Here is a 26,411-nt window from a genome sequence, read left to right on the forward strand (position 1 = left end):
TCCTGTGTGCTGCGTCTGTAACATCTCTTCTTTGGTCCTGTGGTGGGCACAGGGGTATAGCCCTCTGATTTAATTCTAAGACTAGATCAGGAGACTTCCCTGCCTTTCTCTTTCTCCTCTCGTACTATATATTACATACACCAAGTCTTTCGTCATGTGTCACAGTAATAAGAGTAGACTGTTGTGTTTAAGAAAACATACAGAGTAAGTTTCATTTTTCTTCTTTAGGCAAATTTAGCAATTAACCCAGCAGCCTTGCTGCCTACAGCGGCTCCCCAGATCTCTGGAATGAAGTCTGTTTTGCCAGAATTGGGCGTTCCTTCGTCTGAACCTGGGAGAATCCACAGTCTGGAAAGTATGCCCACTCTTCCTGGGAGTGGGGAGGCCGGCGTGAGTTTTGACCTTCCAGCTCAGGCAGACACCTTACACAGTGTGAACAAGGTGATGAAACCACCTTTGCTTGCTTGCCTGCTTTTTTTAAAACCAGAACAGTTTGTATGTTTCTTCCGAGTTCATCAGTTGCACACGATAGGCTGACCCCGATTCCTCATTTGAAGGAGGCGCCTCATCTTTCCTTGAGCCTCTCCGCCCTCCTTCCACCTCCCTAGCTCTGTGTCCACTCTTCCACTGCCTGCCTTTGTTACATTTACATTCTGTTCAGTAGCTAGCTCACTAACTCCTGGCTGCCACCTGGAGGCCTTCTGAACACTGAGCAGATCATGTCCTTACTGTTTGCTTCCTCTGCTGTCTCCTTACTGCTCAAAGGAGGATGTTCAAGCTCCTTGCTTTGGTATTAAAGCCATTTACAGTCTGTGCTAACCGAAGCTTCCAGCTTTCCCACCAGTCGCCCCACACTGTCAGCTTAAGTCCAGTCACCAGGAACCATTCCCCAAACACACATGCCCCAGCGTGCTGCTGCTATCAGCTCGTGCTGCTTCCTCTGTCAGGAATGCTCTTCCTCATCGACAGCTCTGCACAAACTTCACAGTTTCTGTGACATTCCCCTCCTGCCCCTGTCCTGGGCTCCCTCTCTGAGATCCCGTGGCAATTACAGTCCTGTCACACTGTTGAATAGGACTGTGGACTTGTGCTGGATGGACCATGACCTCTTTGAGGTTTTACTTTTATTTCAATTGGTTCTCTTTTCTTCTATCCAGTCTTCCTTCTCAAATCTTAGCTGTTATCTGAGTAATCAACAGTACCGAGGATGACCCTGCAAATACATTCATTTCAAGTGTTTCCAAACCTGTTTTACTTACGAAAAATAAAACATCCCTCCTTTCTTTTTTTTCTGTTAGCTTATTTTGTTGTTGTTAAGTTTAAATTGTTCCTGAAATAATTCGTGAAATTTTGACAAAGGCAAAGTACAGTTAAATACTTTGCCTAAAGTAGCTTGTGCCTTCTTAAAACTACTTGATGGTATATGTTGGAAAAATATTACAAATACTGCATTATTGCTAATAAGTGACTCATATTTTGAGGTTATATTGAAAGTTCTGATTCCTAAGCCACATTTTTTTACATGAAATATTTAAAATTTGGATTTAGTGTTTGTTGACTTGAAGAAAAGAGCATCTGAGATTACCTTTCTGTCTTTATCATCTTATCTCCCTGTTTCTGGAGCCTGATTTTAGGCTATCCCCCAGTAAAGCTTATTGCCAGAATCCCACTGATTCTTTCTCATTTTGAAAGATACCCACATATAAACTTAGGGCAGAGAAGTAAGGGTCCAGGGAGTGCTGTGGGACACAGGACAGTGTGGCACGAGCAGTGTGGCTTCCAGTGGCAGATGAAGCCTTTTGTATCAAATTGAACAGAAATTGCCCTCAAAAGACTCAAAAATGGGGGACACTGAAGGATTAAGAATGAGTCTTAGAGTACTAGGAGCTATTAAACGCCTTTGGAAATCTTTAAGAAATAACCTCTTCTGTCTTAGATAATATCTCGATTGAGGGGAACCTGACAACCTAACAGTATTTTGAGTTGCTGATGATTTGCTATGTTAGTTTTGAGCACCTTTTAAAAAACCATCAGGTCAGCATGTGGTTTTTGCCATTGCAGACCCGGGTCAAAGTGAGAGGGAAGCGCAGACCACAGACACGTGCAGCTCGGCGGTTGGCTGCCCAGGAGTCCAGTGAGGCTGAGGACATGAGTATCCCCAGGGGATTTGTTGCACAATTGGCAGATGGCGTCATTTCACCAGATGGTCATCAGCCACAGCCCAGGGCAGCTGGTGGAGAAGACAGCTCTGAGGAGGCCGTGGCAGCTGCCATTCCAACTTGGGCAGGTGGTCCTGTGCTTGGGACAGACAGAAACCCCTTTGTGAAATCTCTGGGTCAACCTCTTGAGGATGACCTTTTCGATTCTGGAGATATCTTTTCCAAGGGCATTGCATCTCAGTCCACGGGGAGAAGAAAAGTCAAGGTGAAGGCAGCAGACAGCCTGGCCAACCCGGCAGGGGGAAGTAAAGAAAAAAGCCCCATGTTTCCTGCTCTCAGTGAGGCAGTCAGTGATGATGATCTCTTTCAGTCTGTTAAACCAAAACCAGCAAAGAAAACAAATCCTTTCCCTCTCCTGGAAGATGAGGACGATCTCTTTACAGACCAGAAAGGCAAGAAGAATGAGTCAAAATCCAACAGTCAGCAGGATGTTATCACAAAAGCACAAGATATTTTTGAGGTAGGTAATAGGACATAACAATACATTTTTGTGCAGAGTTCTTTGTTAAGGAAAATACCTGATTGGGTCATTTGAGCCACAGATTGCATTAAACCTGTTTGGTTGCTGCCCTGTATCTACTTGCTTAGTAATTATAATTAGGTTGTTTTATTAGTAACTCTGAAACTTATTCAGAAGTGGTTTTCTATTTTGTTTCTGGCCATAACCATTGATGCAAGTCTTGATTTTTATAGTTTTTATCTAGCTATTGCTGCAGTCAGCATAGATAAAGTAGCATCTCTACAGCTTGAGTGTGTAACCTCTGGTTCTTGGGGAAACAGGCCCTGGCTGGAGCTGATGATTTAACGCAAGCGGTAAGGCCTTCAGTGACACTCTTCGGGCAGATGTTTATTGAGCATCTGGGAAGTGGAAGCACAAGGTGAACTAGGACCAGTGCTCTGCTCCCCAGAGCTCTCAGGGAGGGGAATTGGATATAGACAGAGCCGCATATAAATAACGTTTTCAGGTAATGTTAAGGGTCTTAAAGAAAACAACCCAGGGCAGTGGGGCAGAGTGATGGGTTGGGGTGGGAGGTGCTCCTTCAGGTAGGACTGGTAGAGAAGGGTTCTCTGTACGGCTCAAGGTTTAGCTGGGACTAGAAGAAAGAGAAGGACCATGCCAGGCAGAGATCTGGAGTAGCAATTCCCGATAGAGGGGCAGCTCACATGGCTGTTCCAGAACCCTGTGGCAGTTTGCATTTCTACAACTTGTTGAAATTAGTGTATGTAGTAAAGTAAAAACTTGATTTAAAATTGTTTTGCTTGTTTTTTGGCTTACAAGGATGATATATTTGCTACAGAAGCAATGAAAGCCTCACAAAAAACAAGAGAGAAGGAAAGAACGTTTGACTCCAACTTGTTTGATGATAACATTGATATCTTTGCTGATCTAACTGTAAAACCAAAAGAAAAGTCCAAAAAGAAAGTGGAAGCTAAGTCTATATTTGACGATGATATGGGTAAGTTTAGTTTTCTGCATATGACAGAGAGAGTCATTACTGTTCAGCGACTTGATATTTCTCCTGCTACCTTTGTCTTGACCCTTTCCTGGAAAGTGTTCCCCAGTGGGTTTCCTTTGACTTGCTATATACTCCTGAGATAGACTGAGGGTGGATAAGTAAATGGCCTAGTCATTTTGGTGAAACAGTGTTTTGTTATGATGGATATGAAGGAGTTTGAAGGAGCCCAGAGTTTGACTTTCAATTATAATTTAGCTTTTTTCTTAGTGTGCCCCCTGCCAATCATCTATGACAAATCTGAACACTGATGTCATGAAAGGAGGATCAGAAACTACCCCACATGCTAAAGTAGGCTGAGGTGGCTGCCTTGGGTGTGATGCAGTTCTAGCTGGAGAGTGAGCGTTAGTGGTTCGGAGAATGGAGGGGCAGTGCAGGAGGAGAGCAGGACTGTATAGGAAAGCAGACTGTAACTCAGACTTTACCTCTCACCAAAGATCTTCTGTGTTTGTAAACATGTTCATTTTCTCTCCATAGTATAATGTCTACTTTATTACTGGGCAAGCCAAATGCCCCATAACCCAAAATGTAGGGCTTCTGATATGTCCTGTGTTAGTGCATAGGACTCGGGATGAGGCCATATACACTTCCTACTCCCCCACCTCCTCTCTCCCATCTGGACCTTGGGGTTAACTGGGAAAAAGCTGGTACTGCAAAGCCACACTTTTTCGACTCCCCAAGCAAGTGTGCTCTGTCTCTACCTGCTTCCCACTACAAGGTACAGAAGAGACTTTATTACAAAAAAAGTAATACATGTTATAATAGATTAATACTATTTGTAAAATGTAAAAAGTAAAAAGCTAGCCCTAGAGGTAACTATTATTGAGAGTTTGGTGTGTCCCCTTTCAGATATGGTGACAGTAATATAGGTTTGTATACATATAAACGTATACTTATTTTTTCAGTGTTTCCCCATGTCAGTACATAGAGATCTACTCCCTTGTTTTTAGTAGCTGTATACTGTTGCTTTATATTTAGCCATTAGCCTATTGAGAGTGATCTAGATTGTTTCTCCATTTTCTCTGTTACAAATGATGCCATAATCTTTAACATTTGTACATCCATATCTTTATGTACACATGCTAAAATCTCAGTAGAATAGAATCCTAGCAGTAACATTACTGGGTTACTATCATTACTGAGTAAAATGAGTCATGGAGCATTAGAGTCAGTGAAACATTAAACACAAGTGTAGTCATAAAGACTTACACGCTTAGCATTTAGGTGCTGCAAACAGATGCATTTATTCTGAATGAGGGTGACCTGTGTTGGATTTCCCTTTGCTTATTTTTAGTGCCTTTTCCTTTTAAAATCCAATGGGAAAAGAATGTAGAAATAAGTATAATGCATAGATGGTAGAGTCAGGGGCTGGATTGGAGATTCAGTTATCTTTCCACTTTTCCTCTTCTGCATGTGCACACACACAGCTTTGTAGCTGAGAAAATTATGCTCAGAGAGAAAATGTGACTTGTATGTGATCATAAAACTTAGTAGCAGAACCAGGACCAGAATCTAAGAGGCTTGGCTCTATCTTAGTGTTTTTTGGTATCCCATACTGTTGTCAGACTTGAGTCTTTGGTTGTTTGTGTAGATGTGTCTTAAAAGCACCCATTTTCTTGCCTATTCAGCAACTCTTTTTTGTTTTCTTTTTCTTTTTTTCCTTTTTAAAGATGATATCTTCTCCTCTGGTATCCAGGCTAAGACAACCAAACCAAAAAGTCGATCTTCACAGACAGTGCCTGAATCAAGATCTGAACAGAAGGTGTCCAACATATTTGATGATCCCTTGAACGCCTTTGGAGGCCAGTAGAGTGTACAGGGTATCCTTCAGCTACATCCTTGAGTTAATGATGCTGTCTTCTGTACTCACTGTCTTAACTGAATTATAAAAAGCATATACTGAAACAGCTAGCTCACTTCTTACCCAATGTACTTAGTATTTTTCTGTACTGGTTTTAATCATGCTTAATACTGCCAAACAGAAATAAATGTTTCACTGTTTCGTTATTGTTTTTGCTTTTTTAACCATATTTTGATTAGCCTTGGTGCGGCCATGGTTTAGGGTCATTAGAAAAGAAACCTATTTGTGCCTTTCATGGGTGGCCAGGGACTCCCAGAGGTAGCAAATGCCAGAGAGATGACCAGGAGTCTTCCCTACATGTATGGGAGCCCTAACTTAGAACCAGGGCACTTGATAGAGGAAGAGGATGAGAGATTATAAACTTCATGAGTCTTTGTAATAGGAGAGGAGGTTTTCTCTCATTCCACTGAATTCTGAAGATGCCTCTATAGGTCCACTAAAGCAAGGTTTGGCAAACTGTAGTCCTCTGCTGTCTGTTTTTGTAAATAAAGTTTTATTGGAAAGAAACATACCCATTCATTTATGTATTGTCTATGGCGGTTTTCACCCTACCTCCAATGCCAGAGTTGAGTAGTTGTGTCAGAGACTGGATGGCCTACAGAGTCTAAGATATTTTCTTTGTGGCCCTTTACAGAAACAATTTGCTGACCCTTGCTCTAAGGCATCCATTTCCATTCCTTGGAACTTTGCATTATTTTTTGAAAGGGCAGAATGAACCCAGATAATGGTAGGAAGAAGTGCTGAGGATGGAAATGTCAGCTTCTAGAGCACCACTGTTTCATAGAACTCTGCACTGATGGGAGTGTTCTACAACTGTGTTGTCCATTTTGGATGGCTGACCACCCCCCCACCTCACCCCCCGCCCTTCTAGTCTGTTTTCCTGTGCTGTGCCATCTTGCTCATGAGTATTCAACCTGTAACCGTGGCACAATCTTGTAAGCAGACCCAGTTGGCTTCACCAATTCTGAAGCCAGTAACTTCTTCCTTGGTTACTTTTAAGGTTGAATTGGGAATTACTCATAGTCAGAGATTTTGTATAGCTCTCACACATCAACTGTTTGTCCAGCTCTGCTGTGAGAATGACCCAGCAGCAGAAGAGGGTACATACTAGCTGCCTATTCCTTTTCCCTATCCCTTTAGCACATCTTCCTTCTGTCCCTTAGGTTACTTGTGTACAGTTTCCTGCTCTGAGCCCAATGTGGGATCTGACTCAGTAAGCATTTGTTAAACATGTTTTTCTTTTGGAATGATCAAATCTGCTGACCCATCATTAGGATTGATTCCAGGGAATTCAGGAGACAATAGAGTTAGAAAATAGGCAAATTGCTATTTTGAGAGGGTTGAAAACGGGAGGGAACTTAACACTCACTGGTCCGATGGTAGGCACTTTTCATGTCAGTCTCCTTAACTCTACCAGATAGGTGTTGTCCTCATTTCACAGATGAGGCTAAAATCTGGAAGCAGAGTGGACTAGCGGAACAAGTTTGGATTTTTTTTATTGAGACCTAGATTTAAATCTGCCACTTAGAGCTGTTTGAATATAGGCAAATTGTTTCACTTTTCTTAGCTTCTGTTTCCTTCTTTGTCAAGTAGGGGTTTCAGTACCCACCTTGCAGGATTGTGATGGGACAGAATATGCAAAGATCCTTGTTAACTATCTGGCACTTGAAACATGGTAGATGATGATGGTGAGAATGAATGAACTGGCCAAGAGCTTCCAGTGTTGGAACCCAAGGCTTTAAGCTCAGCCACCTGACTCCAAAGCTCCTTCTCTCAGTTCTCCCTGACTGAGAGGGGTGGCAGGTTTTAGAAACTAAGGTTTTGCTTCAGTAAGATTCATTTCATCAAAGGCACTCATTTAAGAATTTAGCATACAAAGATAATAATCATATCTCTGTCCTCATGGGGCTCCAGTCAACGCAGTATTAGAGTTTAAGAAGGAACCAGTGGCAAGAGAGCCTGAAGATGAGTGAAAGCACAGTCCCTTATCATATACCTCAATGTATACTCAATGGTTTGTTGAATAATGGAGATAATTTGGTGGGTGGGGTCTCAGAGGAGAGTAAGAAGGGACAGGCAATGGAGATTAGGCATTGGGGTTCATTTTAGACTGGTTCTTCCGAGTCACAAGAGGATAAGTGAAGCTGCAGTGAGAGGGAGATTACTGTTCATTGTCAGTTGAGTAATCCACCTAGTAAAATAGTAGGCCAGGAGGGCTGGAAAATCTGTAAACCTTGGATTTAGAATACCTACAGGAAATGAAGATAAAAAGAAGCAGTGGGGGCCCCATGTCAGGCTGGAAGGTTTGTGTTGTCTGTTATGTTGTGCACCTGAGCTCAACAGCTTGGGAATTAGAACTGGAGGGAAAAAGGGTGGCTGGGCATAGCCGACGCTGCGATTTGACAACCCAAGGTACCCACTCAATTTCAACTCTACAATTCTCAGTAAATTGGGTGAGGAATAAATGGATAAGATCTACAGAGCTTGTTTGCTTTCGCCCTTGCTTTCAACCAGGCATGGCAATGTCCCCATGTTTCAGATGAGGTACGTGAGACCAGAAACGTTAGGGGTCAGTAAAGCGCAGGAAGGGTGATTTGTTTAAGGCAGGCCGGCCTGTACCGCACTGGAAGTGCACAGGCTCTGGGAAGGCCATCGACGGGGACTATCCCCGCAACACGTCGGGCACCTCTAAGAGCGCCTTAGGTTGGTCTCAGGGAGGGTTCTGTCCATACTCTCCTTAGGCCACAGGCCAACCCCACCGTTCCCAGAAGCCTGTGCGACTGGTCTCCAGCCCGCCCGCTTCGGCCGTAGTCAGCAGGCCACTGTTAGTAATAGAGGATTAACATCCGGGCCTCTCCTAACCAACAACCACCACCGAACGCAAAAGAAGCCCCGGCGCCCGAGCACCCGCAGGCGTCCGGCGGTCAGGTCCCGCCCCTGCCCCCGCTGATTGGAGGGCGACGCGAGCAACGGCGAGCGATTGGTACGCGGTGTCACAAAGGGGCGGGGGCGCGGCGACCACTGAGCGTTGCTCTTCGGTGCCTGCCGCGGCGTCGCTCGCGGGGCCGCACCTCCTTACGGGCCTGCGGGTGGGCGAGGGAGTGGACGAGAGCTGGTGAGGGCAGCGGGCCGGATGGGGAGGGCGCCCAGGGCCGCGGGCCGCTGAGCCGGGCCGCGCTGCCGTCGCTGGCCTCCTGGCCTCGCCCCCTCCGTCGCCGCCGCTGCCCCGATACCGGCGCGGCGGGCCGCCTTCGCGGAGGAGACAGCCTCCACTTTCCGTCCTTCCGCGAGCGCGACGCGGGGTGCCCCGCCCCGTCCGACAGGTGCTGCCCTCCGAGTCGCGGATTCTGACGCGGAGCCTAACCGCTGCCCTCCTGATCTGGCCCGTGCGTCTGGGTAGCCGGAGTTTATCCTGGAGGAGCACGGGCTGCGCAGGTGACTCCGTTCTTTTCAAGTGCCTAACACGGAAGGCTCGAGGAGGCGTTGGCTTCGAAGGATTTCACAGTCCCGCTAGGAAATTGATTTGAGAGTTTAGGGTACATGATGTGGTGGATATAATTCTGAAGCTTGTATTTAAAACTTAGGTATATTTCCAGGCTTTAGTAAAAACGGTTCATTAAGAGTCGGTGTTTTTAAGGACTGCATAACATGCTGGCTCCCTTTATGTCGGAGGAAGAGTTTAAAAGAAATGCTCTTATATGGCTGTTCTTTACAACAGAGTTTATCGATAAAGCTGATTCCGAGTTACTGAAATTAGTTATTCAGCACTGTTATCGCATTACCTGTCTTTAACTTCCCTTTCATCTTTGATGTTTGTGTTTTAAGAACTTTTTCAGAAGGGAGGAGAGAAATGTTTTGGAAATTGATTTAGAAACGTCTTTTGATGCCATTACTTTTTTTCCCATGATTTTTTTAACATCTTTATTGGAATATAATTGCTTTACAAATGGTGTGTTAGTTTCTGCTTTATAACAAAGTGAATCAGCTATACATATACATATATCCCCATATCCCCTCCCTCTTGCGTCTCCCTCCCACCCTCCCTGTCCCACCCCTCTAGGTGGTCACAAAGCACCGAGCTGATCTCCCTGTGCTATGCAGCTGTTTCCCACTAGCTATCTATTTTACATTTGGTAGCGTATATATCCATGCCACTCTCTCACTTCGTCTCAGCTTCCCCTACCCCCTCTCCGTGTCCTCAAGTCCATTCTCTACGTCTGTGTCTTTATTCCTGTCCTGCCCCTAGGACCTTCAGAACCTTTTTTAAAAAAATTCCATATATATGTTTAGCATACGGTATTTGTTTTTCTTTCTGACTTACTTCACTCTGTATGACAGTCTCTAGGTCCATCCACCTCACTACAAATAACTCAATATTGTTTCTTTTTATGGCTGAGTAACATTCCATTGTATATATGTGCCACATCTTCTTTATCCATTCATCTGTTGATGGACACATAGGTTGCTTCCATGTCCTGGCTATTGTAAATAGAGCTGCAGTGAACATTGTGGTACATGACTTTTTGAATTATGATTTTCTCAGGGTATATGCCCAGTAGTGAGATTGCTGGGTTGTATGGTAGCTCTGTTTTTAGTTTTTTAAGTAACCTCCGTACTGTTCTCCATAGTGGCTGTATCAATTTACATTCCCACCAACAGTGCAAGAGGGTTCTCTTTTCTCCACACCCTCTCCAACATTTATTGTTTGTAGATTTTTTGATGGTGGCCACTCTGACTGGTGTGAGGTGATACCTCATTGTAGTTTCTTTTTTTTTTTCTTTTTTTTGCGGTACGCGGGCCTCTCACGGTTGTGGCCTCTCCCGTTGCGGAGCACAGGCTCCAGACGCGCAGGCTCAGCGGCCATGGCTCACGGGACCAGCCGCTCCGCGGCATGTGGGATCTTCCCCCACCAGGACACGAACCTGTGTCCCCTGCATCGGCAGGCGGACTCTCAACCACTGCGCCACCAGGGAAGCCCCTCATTGTAGTTTTGATTTGCATTTCTCTAATGATTAGTGATGTTGAGCATCCTTTCATGTGTTTGTTGGCTATCTGTATATCTTCTTTGGAGAAATGTCTACTTAGGTCTTCTGACCAGTTTTGGATTGGGTTGTTTTTATTTTGATATTGAGCTGCATGAGCTGCTTGTAAATTTTGGAGATTAATCCTTTGTCTGTTGCTTCATTTGCAAATATCTTCTTCCATTCTGAGGGTTGCCTTTTCGTCTTGTTTATGGTTTCCTTTGCTGTGCAAAAGCTTTTAAGTTTCATTAGGTCCCATATGTTTATTTTTGTTTTTATTTCCATTCCTCTAGGAGGTGGGTCAAAAAGGATCTTGCTGTGATTTATGTCATAGAGTGTTCTGCCTATGTTTTCCTCTAAGAGTTTTATAGTGTCTAGTCTTACATTTAGGTCTTTAATCCATTTTGAGTTTATTTTTGTGTATGGTGTTCTTCAGTGATCTCTTGGTTATTTAACAGTGTATTGTTTAGCCTCCATGTGTTTGTATTTTTTAGTTTTTTTCCTGCAGTAGATATCTAGTCTTACAGCATTGTGGTCAGAAAAGATACTTGATACGATTTCAATTTTCTTAAATTTACCAAGGCTTGATTTGTGACCTAAGATATGATCTATCCTGGAGAATGTTCCGTGAGCACTTGAGAAGAAAGTGTATTCTGTTGTTTTTGGACGGAATGTCCTATAAGTATCAATTAAGTCCATCTTGTATAATGTATCATTTAAAGCTTGTGTTTCCTTATTTATTTTCATTTTGGTTGATCTGTCCAGTGGTGGAAGTGGGGTGTTAAAGTCCCCTACTATGATTGTGTTACTGTTGATTTCCCCTTTTATGGCAGTTAACATTTGCCTTATGTATTGGGGTGCTCCTCATCTATGTTGGGTGCATAAATATTTACAATTGTTATATCTTCTTCTTGGATTGATCCCTTGATCATTATGCAGTGTCCTTCTTTGTCTCTTGTAATAGTCTTTATTTTAAAGTCTATTTTGTCTGATATGAGAATTGCTACTCCAGCTTTCTTTTGATTTCCATTTTCATGGAATATCTTTTTCCATCCCCTCACTTTCAGTCTGTATGTGTCCCTAGGTCTGAAGTGGGTCACTTGTAGACAGCATATATACAGGTCTTGTTTTTGTATCCATTCAGCCAGTCTGTGTCTTTTGGTTGGAGCATTTAATCCATTTACATTTAAGGTAGTTATCGATATGTATGTTTCTATTACCATTTTCTTAATTGTTTATGGTTTGTTTTTGTGGGTCTTTTCCTTCTCTTGTGTTTCCTGCCTAGAGAAGTTCCTTTAGCATTTGTTGTAAAGCTGGTTTGGTGGTGCTGAATTCTCTTAGCTTTTGCTTGTCTGTAAAGGTTTTAATTTCTCTGTCAAATCTGAATGAGATTCTTGCTGGGTAGAGTAATCTTGGTTGTAGGTTTTTCCCTTTCATCACTTTAAATATGTCCTGCCACTCCCTTCTGGCTTGCAGTTTCTGCTGAAAGATCAGCTGTTAACCTTATGGGGATTCCCTTGTATATTATTTGTTGTTTTTCCCTTGCTGCTTTTAATATTTTTTTTGTATTTAATTTTTGATAGTTTGATTAATATGTGTCTTAGTGTGTTTCTCCTTGGATTTATCCTGTATGGGACTCTCTGTGCTTCCTGGACTTGATTGACTATTCCTTTCCCGTATTAGGGAAGTTTTCAACTATAATCTCTTCAAATATTTTCTCAGTCCCTTTCTTTTTCTCTTCTTCTTCTGAAACCCCTATAATTTGAATGTTGTTGCATTTAATGTTGTCCCAGAGGTCTCTGAGACTGTTCTCAATTCTTTTCATTCTTTTGACTCCATTACTCTTAATAGCTAAGCATGTTTTTTAAATTATTGGTAAAAATTTTGACGTACTTTTTTCTCTGCCTTCTTCTTTCCTCTTCCTCTTCTATTTTTTAGCTGTCCTTGTATCATTTTTCATCCTGTTTTTGAGTCTCCATTGCCCCTCATTTACCAACATCATAGGGTTCCATAATCTGCTCAGTCAAGCATGCTCTAACACAACTTTCAGAAGGTGTCCATGGGGCTTCCTTGGTGGCTCAGTGGTTAAGAATCTGCCTGCCAATGCAGGGGACATGGGTCGAGCCCTGGTCCAGGAAGATCCCACATGCTGTGGGGCAACTAAGCCTGTGCGCGACAGCTACTGAGCCTGCACTCTAGAGCCCATGAGCCACAATTACTGAAGCCTGTGCGCCTAGAGCCCGTGCTCTGCAATAAGAGAAGCCACCGCAATGAGAAGCCCGCGCACCGCAACGAAGAGTAGCCCCAGCTTTCCACAACTAGAGAAAAACCCGCACGCAGCAACGAAGACCAAACACAGCCAAAAATAAATAAAATAAAATAAAATAATTTATTAAAAAAAAAAAAGCCCAGGGCTGATTCAGACTTGCCATGGACCCTGCTCTTAGTACTGGCTAGGTCTTTGGCCTACTGGAGCTTCTGTTTGCCCCTCTGCTATCATCTAGTCCTCCAGTCTGGCTTAACTAGATTTCCTAGACTTACTTTGCTCTCTGTTACAGTGATTTCTACTGCTGAGGAGAAGTATAATTATTTCCTAGAGGCACACATTTCAGTTTTGAATTTGGTTACCAATCTTGCTTCTTTTTGGATTTTGGAAATTACTCCATTGATTAGGGCCCAAATTTGTGGTGGTGTTCCAGTGCAATTAGTGCTGTTCTAGGTTGCAAGTTTTCTTTTAGCCCATAATTACTCTGTACATTCTTGTTGCAGATGAAGGACTTCCAAATCTGTCTTTATGTTACCTTCTCCCACCATTTGTTTATTATATTTGGGGTATTGCTGGGAAGACTACTGTGGTGAAAAAAATGATCTTGATATCTTATGTCTCTAAATTCCTTGGACAGGCACTGGTCACCCATGTCTTTATTTCTGTAATACTCAGTTCGGCATTCCTGACCCCTGACCTCTGTTGCTGGATCTTTTACTATGTAGATAGGAGTGCTCTTGGCTTTGGGGGAACGGACACTGATAATTCTGTAGTACATTCTTATTTGATATTGGATGATAAGTATGTTCTTAAGAATCCACATATTATCCAAAATTGTATTATAAAAGCAGTCATTTCAGTGAGGTAGGAAAAGGGGTTAGGTTCCGTCATTATTCCTACAGACATGTCAGTGTATTAAGGATATAAGAGACACAGCCTGAGCAATACAGCCACTTATTTGGCTTTTACTTGGAAGTAGTGGTCTTTTACCACTGTCACCAGCATTATTATTATTATTATTTAATAGATCTTTATCGGAGTATAATTGCTTCACAATACTATGTTAGTTTCTGCTGTACACCAAAGTGAATCAGCCATATGCATACATATGTCCCCACATCCCCTCCCTCTTGAGCCTCCTTCCCACCCTCCCTGGTCATTGCAAAGCAACGAGCTGATATCCCTGTGCTATGCTGCTGCTTCCCACTAGCTAACTATTTTACATTCGGTAGTGTATATATGTCGATGCTACTCTCACTTCGCCCCAGCTTCCCCCTCCCACCCCATGTCCTTAAGTCCGTTCTCTATTTCTACATCTTTATTTCTGCCCTGCAGCTAGGTTCATCAGTACCAATTTTTTTCTTTTTTTAGATTCCATATATATGCATTAGCATACGGTATTTGTTTTTCTCTCTCTGATTTACTTCACTCTATGACAGACTCTAAGTCCATCCACCTCACAACAAATAACTGTTTCACTTTTTTATGGCTGAATAATATTCCATTGTATATATGTGCCACATCTTCTTTATCCATTCATCTGTTGATGGACATTTAGGTTGGTTCCATGTCCTGACTATTGTAAATAGTGCTGCAGTGAACATTGTGGTGCATGTCTCTTTTTTTTGCGGTACGCAGGCCTCTCACTGTTGTGGCCTCTCCCATTGCGGAGCACAGGCTCTGGACGTGCAGGCTCAGTGGCCATGGCTCACGGGCCTAGCTGCTCCACGGCACGTGGGATCCTCCCAGACCAGAGCACGAACCCGTGTCCCCTGCATCGGCAGGCGGACTCTCAACCACTGCGCCACCAGGGAAGCCCCATGTCTCTTTTTGAATTATGGTTTTCTCAGAGTATATGCCCAGTAGTGGCATTGCTGGGTCATATGGTAGTTCTATTTTTAGTTTTTTAAGGAAGCTCCATATTGTTTTCCATAGTGGTTGTATACAACCACTATGCGGGGTACACACCAACAGTGCGGGAGGGTTCCCTTTTCACCACACCCTTTCCAGCATTTATTGTTTCTAGATTTTTTGATGATGGCTATTCTGACCAGCATGAGGTCATTGTAGTTTTGATTTGCATTTCTCTAATAATTAGTGACATTGAGAATCTTTTCATGTGCCTCTTGGCCATCTGTATGTCTTCCTTGGTGAAATGTCTGTTTAGGTCTTCTGCCCATCTTTTAATTGGATTGTTTGTTTTTTTGATATTGAGCTCCATGAGTTGTTTGTATATTTTGGAGATTAATCCTTTGTCTGTTGTTTCATTTGCAAATATTTTCTCTCATTCTGAGGGTTGTCTTTTTGTCTTGTTTATGGTTTCCTTTGCTGTGCAAAAGCTTTTAAGTTTAATTAAGTCCCATTTGTTTGTTTTTATTTCCGTTACTCTAGAAGGTGGGTCAAAAAAGATCTTGCTGTGGTTTTTGTCAAAGAGTATTTTTCCTATGTTTTCCTGTAAGAGTTTTATAGTTTCTGGTCTTACATTTAGGTCTCTAATCCATTTGGAGTTTATTTTTGTGTATAGTGTTAGGTGGTGTTCTAATTTCATTCTTTTACATGTAGCTGTCCAGTTTTCCCAGCACCACTTATTAAAGAGGCTGTCTTTTCTCCATTGTGTGTTCTTACCTCCTTTGTCGTGAATTTGGTGACCATATGTGAGTGTGTTTCTCTCTTGGCATTCTATCCTGTTCCATTGATCTGTATTTCTGTTTTTGTGCCAGTACCATACTGTCTTGATTACTGTAGCTTTGTAGTATAGTTTGAAGTCAGGGAGCCTGTTTCCTCCAACCTCATTTTCCTTTCTCAAGATTGCTTCGGCTATTCAGGGTCTTTTGTGTTTCTATACGAACTGTAAAATTTTTTGTTCAAATTCACCAGCAGTATTATTAGCATATTACTTTGTGTTATTGTATTTATTACTCATTATTTTGATAAAAAGTATAACAGCACTCAGAGCAGCTGTGCTGCCAGCAATAGCTTTTCTTCCTGTGGTGCCATATCTTCAGGAACATTAGCAGTCTGCACAATGCAATTCAGGTTCCTTATTTAATTAATTATATTCATTATGCTTAATTATATTAAATATACTCCCTAGTTAATTGATGAATTTTATATATTACTTTTATATATTGAGCTATGGTGAATTTTTATAACTCAGTATAATTAATATAATTAATATAATTAACTATATTGAGTTATAAAAATTCACTGTAGCAGAAATCTACATTTCTGTAGCAGAAATGCGTAAACATTGGTGGAGTTAGTTTGGAGTGAGTAATGATTCCTATGGGAAACCAACATTTCTCCAAACAAACTTTTATAGCATAACCAAACACTTCTTCATGTCTAAAGCAGGGATAATACCTTACCTATATTACAGGTTTGCTCTAAAACTCAGTTGAGAGGATGAATATTTATTTACTCTTTCATTGAACAAACCTTTAATGAGTACCAATATGTACAAAACACTGTGCTAGGTGATGGGGTGGTAAATCATATGCCCTTCCCTTAAGGAGCTTACAATTTAGTAGAATAAGAAAGTCATGTAAAAAATGAAATTGATTGTAATGGGTGCCATATATGATGGAGGTCAGGGTGTGAAGGGGAGGAACTGTAAACGGCTTTATGGAATAGTTTCTATTCGACTTGAGTCTTGAAAGATCACAGGTGCTTGTCAGGTAGCCAAGTGTGGGAATGGTGGTAAGTAGAGGAAAGCAGGAGCAACGATATAGAGACCAGTGTTTTCTGAAGCCACAGTTACAAATGATTAGAGGATAGAAGTACCAGATATATTGCAGGATGGGATGAGGTATGTGTATAAATAAAATAGGGCTGGAAGGTGAGATGTATGATCTTAGGAGCCTTTCTAAGGAGTCTGAATTCTGCAGACAGTGGGAAGCCATCGTGGGGCCTTGAGCTAAGAAATAACATGATCAGTTCTACATTTTAAAAAGATAACTGTGCTTCACATCATATGTCATTAGGGAAATGCAAATTAAAACAATGAGATACTATTATATGTCTTACTAGAATGGTCAAAATCCAGAACACTGACAACATCAAATGCTGGTGAGGATGTGGAGCAGTAGGAGCTCTTATTCCTTGCTGGTGGGAACACAATATAGAACAGCCACTTTTGAAGACACTTTGGCAGTTTCTTACAAAACTAAACATACCCTTACTGTAAGATCTAGCAGTTGTACTCATTGGTGTTTACCCCGGTAAGTTGAAAACTTAAACGTCTACACAAAAACGTGCACATGGATGTTTATAGTGGCTTTACTCATAAACTATTCTGTGTGATACTATAATGATGGGTACATTACTATACATTTGTGGAAATCAATAGAATTTGCAACACCAAGAATGAACCCTAATGTGAACTGTGGCCTTTGAGTGATAATGATGTGTCAATGTAGGTTCATCTGTTGTAACAAATATACCACTCTGGAGTAGGTTGTTGATGGTGGGAGAGGCTGTGCATGTGTGGGGGCAGGGAGTGTGTGGGAACTGTCTGTACTTCTGCCTAATATTGCAGCGAACCTAAAACTGCTCTAAACAATAGTTTATTCAAAAGGAAAAAAAATACAGGCTTTAGGCTAACTTAGATTCATTTCCCTCATTTAGTCTGAATTGATGGTTTCACCACAGTGCATTCTAAAGTCAAATATTAAAAAATTTTAGAACTTTGAGTGACCTTTCCCCCATTATATATAGATAATTAAGAGTAAAGTAATTTCTGAACTATGTGATGTTATACCCTAATCCAGTTTTTATTAAACTTTCTTTTTTTAAAAAAGATAACTGTTGACATCCTAGAGAATGGATCAGAAGAGTGAAGGGCAGGTGTCAAGGATTATAGCTAGGCTATCAAAGTTGCTCAATTAAGAGCTAATGAAGACCTGAACTAAGTCCTAATCAGTGTGGCTGGAGAAGGTCACAGATTATAGAAATGTTAAGTTGTACTGTTAGGATTAGATACCTTGAGGCTAGCAGAAAAATCTAAAATGATTCCTAGCTTTCTGGCTTAAGTGATTAGGTTAATGGTGGTACCCTTTACCAAGATGGAGACTGTAGGACAAGAAGGAGGTTTGTAGGAAAGATGATTAGTTTTGGAGGTGTTGGATTTCAGGTGTCGGTCTTGTATCCAGATTTTACTTGATTTTTATTTATTTTAAATATGTATTATTTATTTATTTTATTTCTGGCTGCATCAGGTCTTAGTTGTGGCGCTTGGGATCTTCGTTGAGGCATGTGGGATCTTTTGTTGTGGTGCACGGGCTTCTCCCTAGTTGTGGCATGCGGGTTTTCTCCTCTCCAGTTGTGGCGCACAGGCTCCAGGGTACATAGGCTCTGTAGTTTGCAGCACGTGGGCTGTAGTTGAGGTGCGTGAGCTCAGTAGTTGTGGTGTGCGGGCTTAGTTGCCCCACGGCATGTGGGATCTTAGTTCCCTGACCAGGGATCAAACCCACGTCCCATGCTTTGTAAGGCAGATTCTTTACCACTGGACCACCAGGCAAGTACCTATTTTTATTTTTTTTTAATGTTTATTTATTTATTTATGTGGCTGCATCAGGTCTTGGTTGTGGCACGTGAGCTCTTTGTTGTGGCGTGTAGGCTTTTCTCTAGTTGTGGCGTGTGGGTTCCCGAGTGTGCGGGCTCAGTAGTTGCGGCACATGGGCTTTCTAGTTGTGGCACGCGGGCTCTAGAGCATGTGGGCTTAGTTGCCCCGTGGTATGTGGGATCTTAGTTCCCTGACCAGGGATTAAACCGGTGTCCCCTGCATTGGAAGGCGGATTCTTTTTTTTTTAAATAAATAAATTTATTTATTTATTTTTGGCTGCGTTGGGTCTTCGTTGCTGTGCACAGGCTTTCTCTAGTTGTGGCGAGTGGGGGCTACTCATTGTTGCGGTGCACCGGCTTCTCACTCTGGTGGCTTCTCTTGCTGTGGAGCATGGGCTCTAGGCGTGTGGACTTCAGTAGTTGTGGCATGCGGGCTCAGTAGTTGTGGCTCATGGGCTCTAGAGTGCAGGCTCAGTAGTTGTGGCGCACGGGCTTAGTTGCTCTGCGGCATGTGGGATCTTCCTGGACCAGGGCTTGAACCCGTGTCCCCTCTATTGGCAGGTGGATTCTTAACCACTATGCCACCAGGGAAGTCCCCTGGAAGGTGGATTCTTAACCACTGGACCACCAGGGAAGTCCCTAGTATCCAGATTTTAGATACCTGTGAAAATCGTGTCTATAGAATGGAGATGTAGGTTATTAATCAAACCACAAGTTTAAAAAAAAAAACTTCTCCTTAATCACATTGTTATGAAAATTGCAGTGACTTCAGTGATATATCCTTTGGCAAAAAAAAGTAAAAAATTTATCACCCATTTTTCTTCTTCATTCCTGCACTGCCCTAGTGTTCACATTCTGTTCACCTAGTCTTACAGATATTCTTACCCCACTCTGAGGCTTTACCCATTCTGAAATACATTCAAGAGTCTACCTACCTTTAGGGAATACTTCTCAACTTATTTTATGAGGGCAGTATTACCTTGATATCAAACCAGACAAAGACATAGAAATAAAACTAGATCAATAACTTGTATGGATATAGACACAAAAATCTTCAAAAAATACTAACAAACTAAATCTAGTAACATATATAAATGATTACAGACCATATACAAATGGATTTATCCCAGTGATTCAAGGTTGGTTCAATATATCAAAAAGCAGTCAATGTAATACACCATATTAATAGACTATGAGACAAAAACCACATGATCATCTGAGACACTACAGAAAAGTATTTGACAAAATCTAACACTGTGATTTAAAAAAGACAACTGACACCTAAACAAAGTAGGAATGGAAGGGAACGTTCTCCATCTGATAAAGATTACCTATGAAAACCCCACAGCTAAAATCATAACTCGTGGTGAGAGGCTGAATGATTTTCCCTACAACAGGAAAAAGACAAGAATGTTTGCTCTTACCACTTCTATTCAACCTGTATTGGAGATTCCAGGCAGGGCAATTAGGTAAGAAAAGGAAATAAAGATCATCTAGATGGGAAAGGAAGAAGTTAAAATTTCTGTTTGTAGTTGACATTATCTTGTATGTAGAAAATCCTAAGGAATCCACTTAGAAAAATACTAGAACTACTGAGTTCAGCAAGGTTGCAGTGAACAAGACCAATATATTAAAATCAATTGTATTTTTATACACTAGCAATGAGCAGTCTGACAATGGAACTAAGAACAATTTCATTGATAGTGACATCAAAAAGAACAAAATTCTTAGAAACACGTTTTTAAAATACAAAACGTATAATCTGAAAACTATAAAACATTGTTGAAAACAATTAAAGAAGTTATAAATAAACTGAAAGATATTGCATGTTGATGGATTATAAGACTTAATATTGTCAAGATGGTAATACTATCCAAATTAATCTGTAGACTGAACACACTCCTTATCAAAATCCCAACTGGTGTTTCTGCAAAATACACAAGCTGATCCTATAATTCCTATGGAAATTCAGATGACCCAGAATAGCCAACAATCTTGAAAGAGAAGAACAAGTTAGAAGACTCACACTTCCTGATCTCAAAACTTACTACAAAGCTACAAAGACAGTATGCTACTGGCATAAGGATAGACATATAGATCAATGGAACAGAATTGAGGTTATGGTCAGCTGGTTTTCAACAAGGGTGCCAAGACAATTCAATGAATTTAGAATAGTCTTTCTAACAAATGGTGAGACAACTGGTTATTTGTCTGCAAAAGAATAGATCTGTACCCCTATTGTACAACAACCACAAAAATAAATTCAAAATGGACTATAGACCTAAATGTAAGGGCTACACTATACAATTCTTAGAAAAATATGTACTGGTCAATTGTTATTACCTTACATTAGGCAAAGCTTTTAAAATATGACACCCAAAGTATAAGCAACAGAAGAAACATAGTCAAATTGGGCTTCATTAAAATTAAAAACTTTTGTGCTTCAAAGGAAACTATCAAGAAAGTTAAAAGACAACCCATGAAATTGGAGAAAATATTTGTGAATCATATATCCGTTAAACAGCTTGTATCTGGAAAGTGTTAGACATAAATAACTCAATGGACAGGATCTGAATGGACTTTCTGAATAGACATTTCTGTAAAGAATATGTGCAAATGGGTACTAAGCACGTAAAAAGATTCTTAACATCATTAGTCATTAAGGCAAATCACAACCACAGTGAGACACTACTTCATACACACTAGGATGGCTTTAATCAAAAGACAATAAAATGTATTGGCAAGGATGTGAAGAAATCCAAACCCTTGTTCATTGTTGGTGGGAATGTAAAATGGTTTAGACCACTTTTTTTTTTTTTTTTTTTTTTTTTTTTTTTGTGTGTGGTACGCGGGCCTCTCACTGTTGTGGCCTCTCCCCTTGCGGAGCGCAGGCTCCAGAAGCGCAGGCTCAGCGGCCATGGCTCACGGGCCCAGCCGCTCCGCGGCATGTGGGATCTTCCCGGACCGGGGCACGAACCCGTGTCCCCTGCATCGGCAGGCGGACTCTCAACCACTGCGCCACCAGGGAAGCCCCTAGACCACTTTTGAAAACAGTTTGGTAGTCCTACAAATTGCTAAACACAGGGTTACCACACAACCCATCAGTTCCACTTCTAGATATATATGGAAGAGAAAGGAAAAAACATGTCTATCACAGACTTGTAATTGAGTGTTCTCATAGCATTATTCATAATAGGCAAAAATTGGAAACAACCCAGAATGCCCATCAACTGATGGCTGGATAAGTAACATGTGGTACATCCTTATAATGGACTATTATTCAGAAATAAAAAAGAATGAAATACTGATACATCTTAGAACATGGATGAACTTTGAAAACATTATGCTAAGTGAAAGAAGCCAGTCACAAAAGTTTACATATTGTATGATTCTATTTATGTGAAATGTCCAGAATAGGCAAAATTTTAAAAACAAAGTAGATTAGTGATTGCCTAGGGCTGAGAGAGACAGAATTTAGGAGTGTGTCTAAAGAATAAGAGGTTCCTTTTAGGGTTGATGAGAATGTTCTAAAAATGATTATGGTGATGGTTGTACAATTTTGTAACCATACTAAAGCCCAGTAAATTTTAGGCTTTAAATGGGTGAATTTTATGGTATATAAATTATATCGCCATAAAGGTACTGAAAAGATTTACCTACTTCTCCAGAAAGAATATGTATCATTTGTCCTTTTAGTTTAAGTTCAAGCCCCCTCCACCTTTTCAAAGTTTTCACTGATTAATAGCAATTTATCAATTTGATTATTCCTATTCTCCTAATTATACACTTATAATTTATTTTAGTATTCTGTTGGTTGTGTTTGCCTCTCATATTCATTAGCCATTGTATGTTTGTGTGTAGAGATTATGTCTAATGTCTGTTACCAGTATTAACCTCATCTCAGTGCTATACTGGTGGATAACCTCTGGAAACCCAAATGCTTATTGATTATTTAGTAAATCCTACTTTTAAGATGGTTACTATTCCTTTTATTCAGTGTGATTCAGATGTACAATGGCTATAACATTATACTTTGTATGGGTTATAAAATGTAACTTATGTGTTTTAGGAAAGGATGTGCATAACTTATTCAAAGTCTTGCAAATATATACCTACATGTGGAGTTCATTGGTTTAAATATCATTAACAACAAAACATATTTGTTGAGCATGTAGTGTAAGTAACTGCTGAGCTCTAGTAAGATAAAGTGTAGCAAATATACCTGTTCTTAATAACCTTACACTCTAATTGGGAGAGTGAGTTCAAAGACAATTGTGTAAAGCTCAGGATTAGGCCTAGTAAGCACTAAAATGAATTCCGGGCTCTCTGGAAGGCTGATATGGGCCAGAGTTGAGAAAATCTTTGTGGAGGAATGAGACTTTCACATAGGCTTGTTAAAAAAACATTATTCTTGTTTTTCAGGTACAAAACTCAAAACATGAACAACGATATACGTTACCAATGTTCAAAGCTGATTTGGTTAGAACTGGAATACAGTTGCCTACAACATATTCCAGAGGAATTAGAAAAGTCAAATTAATGGATAACAGAAAAGATCCTCCTTTCTTCAATGAAGATAACGTGGGACCATTTTACTACAGACTTCCTTTCTACGATACCATGGAGCTCTTCATTGAAACACTGACTGGAACATGTTTTGAGCTGAGAGTTTCACGCTTTGAAGCTGTTATTTCTGTGAAAGCAAAAATTCGAAGATTGGAAGGTACTAGTCTTCCTTGTTTTGTAGGATATGAGGATTAAATTTGTTCAAGAGTGTATAATAACTTTTTAGCTTTTGTTATGGAGAAATGTCAAACATACATGGAATTAGAAAGAAATGGAGAATGAATCCTTATATACGCCCTACTCAGCTTCAACAGTTATCAATTCATGAACTGTCTTTTTTCCATTCCTGCATTTCCCCCACTCTGTTCCCTTTCTACCAGATTCTTTTGAATCAAAGCAAGTCCCTGGCATTATGTTAATGGTGTGAAATAATATTTTAAAATAGTTTTTCAACAGGTTATGATGATGTGAAGATTCTGCAATAACTACCTTACAGTGATAATTGAATTCCCTTTTATTGACCCTGTTTACTTTTTTAGAGTGCTTTGTGAATTCTTTTTTTTTTTTGCGGTACGCGGGCCTCTCACTGTTATGGCCTCTCCCGTTGTGGAGCACAGGCTCTGGACGCGCAGGCTCAGCGGCTACGACTCACGGGCCCAGCCACTCCGCGGCATGCGGGATCTTCCCGGACTGGGGCACGAACTAGTGTCCCCTGCAACGACAGGCGGACTCCCAACCACTGCGCCACCAGGGAAGCCCTACTTTTTCTTTTTTCAATGTGGAGATTTTCTGGGAAGAGTTTTTGGTTTACATTTACATAGATTTGAAGTTTCCTCAGTATAGCAGGGATACTGAATATTGTATAATGTCTCTTTTGTGGTTAGCGTATTTGTGAAAAGTGTTATAAATTACTTTGTGTTAAAATTAGTCTTTTTCTTTGTACTTGGCAGATTTCTGAAATAAGTGGTATTTGCCATTTATAGTTGTTAAAATCCAGTAAAGACTAGAAAATTTTCCATATAACACTAAATGGATCTTTGCTTTTTGAGCCAGCTGGAACTTGCTTGTAATAAAGGTAGAAACTAGCATGCCCTCTAGCTCAGTTTAAGTTCAGAATTATAGAAGGATGAGAAGGATTGGAATTTTTTATCTTTGTAAAGTCAAGGATCCTGGTATCTGAGTTTCTGAAATTTGGTATTCCTCTAGTAACTAAGTTCTATTGAAGTTAGTGACCAGCTGAGTCCAATGACCACATCAGTACACCCATTAATGGCACATGAAGCTTTTCTGTCCCCAAATGATTTGGTGAAATACAGAGTCAGAATAGTTTATTTTGACTTTTCCTGCTCTTTTATTTATATGATGGTGTAATGATATCTTTTTAGGAGTGGTAAGATTTAAAAAAAAAACCCTCTTGTGTTCTAAGTAATCTCTGCATTTTTTCCTGCTTTCAGGCATTTTGAATAATCTCCGTGCAGCAGAAGCACTCTAGAGGGCATCCTGTTTAGTTCTCTTAATGGCAGAAGAGTAGATTTGGGCTTAGGAAAGATTAGGGGCTAATCCCAGGGAAATATTTACTGACAGAGTTGGACCAGAGCCAAGATCTAGGCTACTTGTCCCCTGTAGGAGGAGACATAGGGTAAGAGCAATGACTTTGTAGTTATTAGACAGTTGAAACCTAGTTTAGACATTTATAAAATGAATATACTTATTGGGAGATTAAATGAGGTAATATGTAGAATCTCTACAGTCTTTGTCTGCTTGGGCTGTCACAATAAAATAGCATAGACTGGGAGGCTTAAACAACAGAAATTTATTTTCTCACAGTTCCAGAGCCTGAAACTCTGAGATCAGGCTACCAGCATGATCAGATTCTGGTGAGGCTTTCTTCCTGACTTGTAGACAGGTTTGTTTTCACTGTGTCCTCACATGGGCATCTCTTCTTATAAGGGCTTGGATCCAACCATAAGGGCCTTACCCTCATGACCTCACCTAAACCTAATTATCTCCCAAAGGCCCCATCTCCGAATACCATCACTTTGAGGGTTAGGACTTCAAGATATAAACTTTGGGGGGATACAGTTCAGTCCATAGCACTTACCACTAGTGGTCAATAGATCTTAATTCCTGTTCCCAATCCCCATCCTTCTAGCCCTCACCCCTTCTTTCCCTCCTATTCTCTAAACTTTTGTAACTTCTTGCAGCCCATGGGCAGGGATAGTCACTCTGCTCTTCAGGAGGCTTTAAGAGGGCATCCTTCATGTAAAATTAATTTTAATCCTTTTCTAGGTGATATTTCTATTCCTACCCAGGATGACATTTGAGGATAACATGGTGGGTAAGACTCTCCAAGATAAAAGGGTATGGAGTAGGTAGCATAGGAAGGCAGAGGTGACACTGTTCAGTTTAATCTTTCAGGGAAATGGTCGCCCCGCCAGACTGCTTTTCCTTTTGGGCAACTTTTGGGAAGCTGGGAACTAGAGCATAGTGGGAGATAGGAGGGTAGATGGAGGGGACTGCAGAGAAAGGGTTGAAGGAGTGTGCTGGATTAGGAATGATGAGGCTGTAGTACCTACAAGGGGACTTTAAATGGGTCTTGAAGGGACAGGAGCAACTGAAGCCAGACTGCCTGGTTTCAGATTACGAACTGAGTAAATTACTTAACCTCTCTTTACCTCAGTTGTGCTAATTTAAAATGGGACTAATAATAGTACCTAGTTCCGAGTTGTCCTCAGGATTAAATGAATTCAATGAAAAGCATTTAGCAGAGCATCTGTGCTCTTTATGAGGGGAAAATGGTTAGTCTGTGGAGACAGTGCAATATGTACCAAAGGATATAAGAGCTATGCCCTTGGGAGGAGATGTAATTTAGTTCTCTTGAGTTTCCAGAGAAGGAAAATTCTTTGGATCTTATCATTACCTAAAGTAGTGTTCTGCAAAGAAGAGTACATGGTACTCAGAGGATAGGGATTTGGAAAGAAAAAATGTGCCAAGAAATGTAAGGGATTATTGTCAGCTGGTTTTTTATTGCCGTGGGCAGCGGATTCCCTGGACTTGCCATCAAATCATTGGCATTACTGCTCCCTAATAAAGACTTCTCTTCCGTACATGGGATAGGATTGTTTCCCTGGCCAACTTTATGAGTTGGTGGGACCATGTTAATAGTTCTGGCCAGTGAGCTATGAATGGAAGTATCCATCAGCCTGGGTCCCTGAGTGACTATAGTGAGCAGAGCCCTCCTGACATGCATTAGACATGTAACTTGAGCAAAAAATAAATCTTTGTCTTAAGCCATTGACGTTTTGGGGATGGTTTGGGGTAAGTTCAATATAACCTACTTTATTTTGCCTGATACAGTATCAACTAGGGATCCATTTTTTTCACTTTATAAATAATTGGCTA

General features: G+C 40.9%; 2 protein-coding genes across 26 annotated transcripts in view; both read left to right on the plus strand.

Moving 5' to 3' along the window:
• LOC116741858 (WASH complex subunit 2C-like) overlaps positions 1–5,740 on the plus strand; it is a 56,280-nt gene extending 50,540 nt beyond the window's left edge. For 19 of the 23 annotated variants that reach the window (XM_032608992.1, XM_032608996.1, XM_032608984.1 and 16 more), the window contains 4 exons: positions 229–441; positions 2,062–2,679; positions 3,499–3,676; positions 5,404–5,740. In XM_032608992.1, coding sequence (XP_032464883.1) covers positions 229–441; positions 2,062–2,679; positions 3,499–3,676; positions 5,404–5,543 — 1,149 coding nt within the window. In that variant the 3' untranslated portion in view covers positions 5,544–5,740. The remainder of the gene's footprint in view (positions 1–228; positions 442–2,061; positions 2,680–3,498; positions 3,677–5,403) is intronic. The other 4 variants (XM_032608997.1, XM_032608999.1, XM_032608993.1 and 1 more) reach the window with 3 other exon arrangements.
• Positions 5,741–8,680: 2,940 nt separating this feature from the next.
• Positions 8,681–26,411, plus strand: part of ZFAND4 (zinc finger AN1-type containing 4) — a 63,600-nt gene continuing 45,869 nt past the window's right edge. For 2 of the 3 annotated variants that reach the window (XR_004346306.1, XM_032609083.1), the window contains exons 1-2: positions 8,681–9,029; positions 22,866–23,166. Coding sequence is in view for 2 of the 3 variants with exons in the window: in XM_032609083.1 (XP_032464974.1) it covers positions 22,905–23,166 (262 nt within the window). In the remaining variant the exon portion in view is untranslated. Of the gene's footprint in view, positions 9,030–21,836; positions 23,167–26,411 lie in introns of those variants that run through there. The other variant, XM_032609084.1, reaches the window with a different exon arrangement.

The sequence above is a fragment of the Phocoena sinus genome, chromosome 16 (assembly GCF_008692025.1).
Source record: "Phocoena sinus isolate mPhoSin1 chromosome 16, mPhoSin1.pri, whole genome shotgun sequence".
Taxonomy (NCBI): domain Eukaryota; kingdom Metazoa; phylum Chordata; class Mammalia; order Artiodactyla; family Phocoenidae; genus Phocoena; species Phocoena sinus.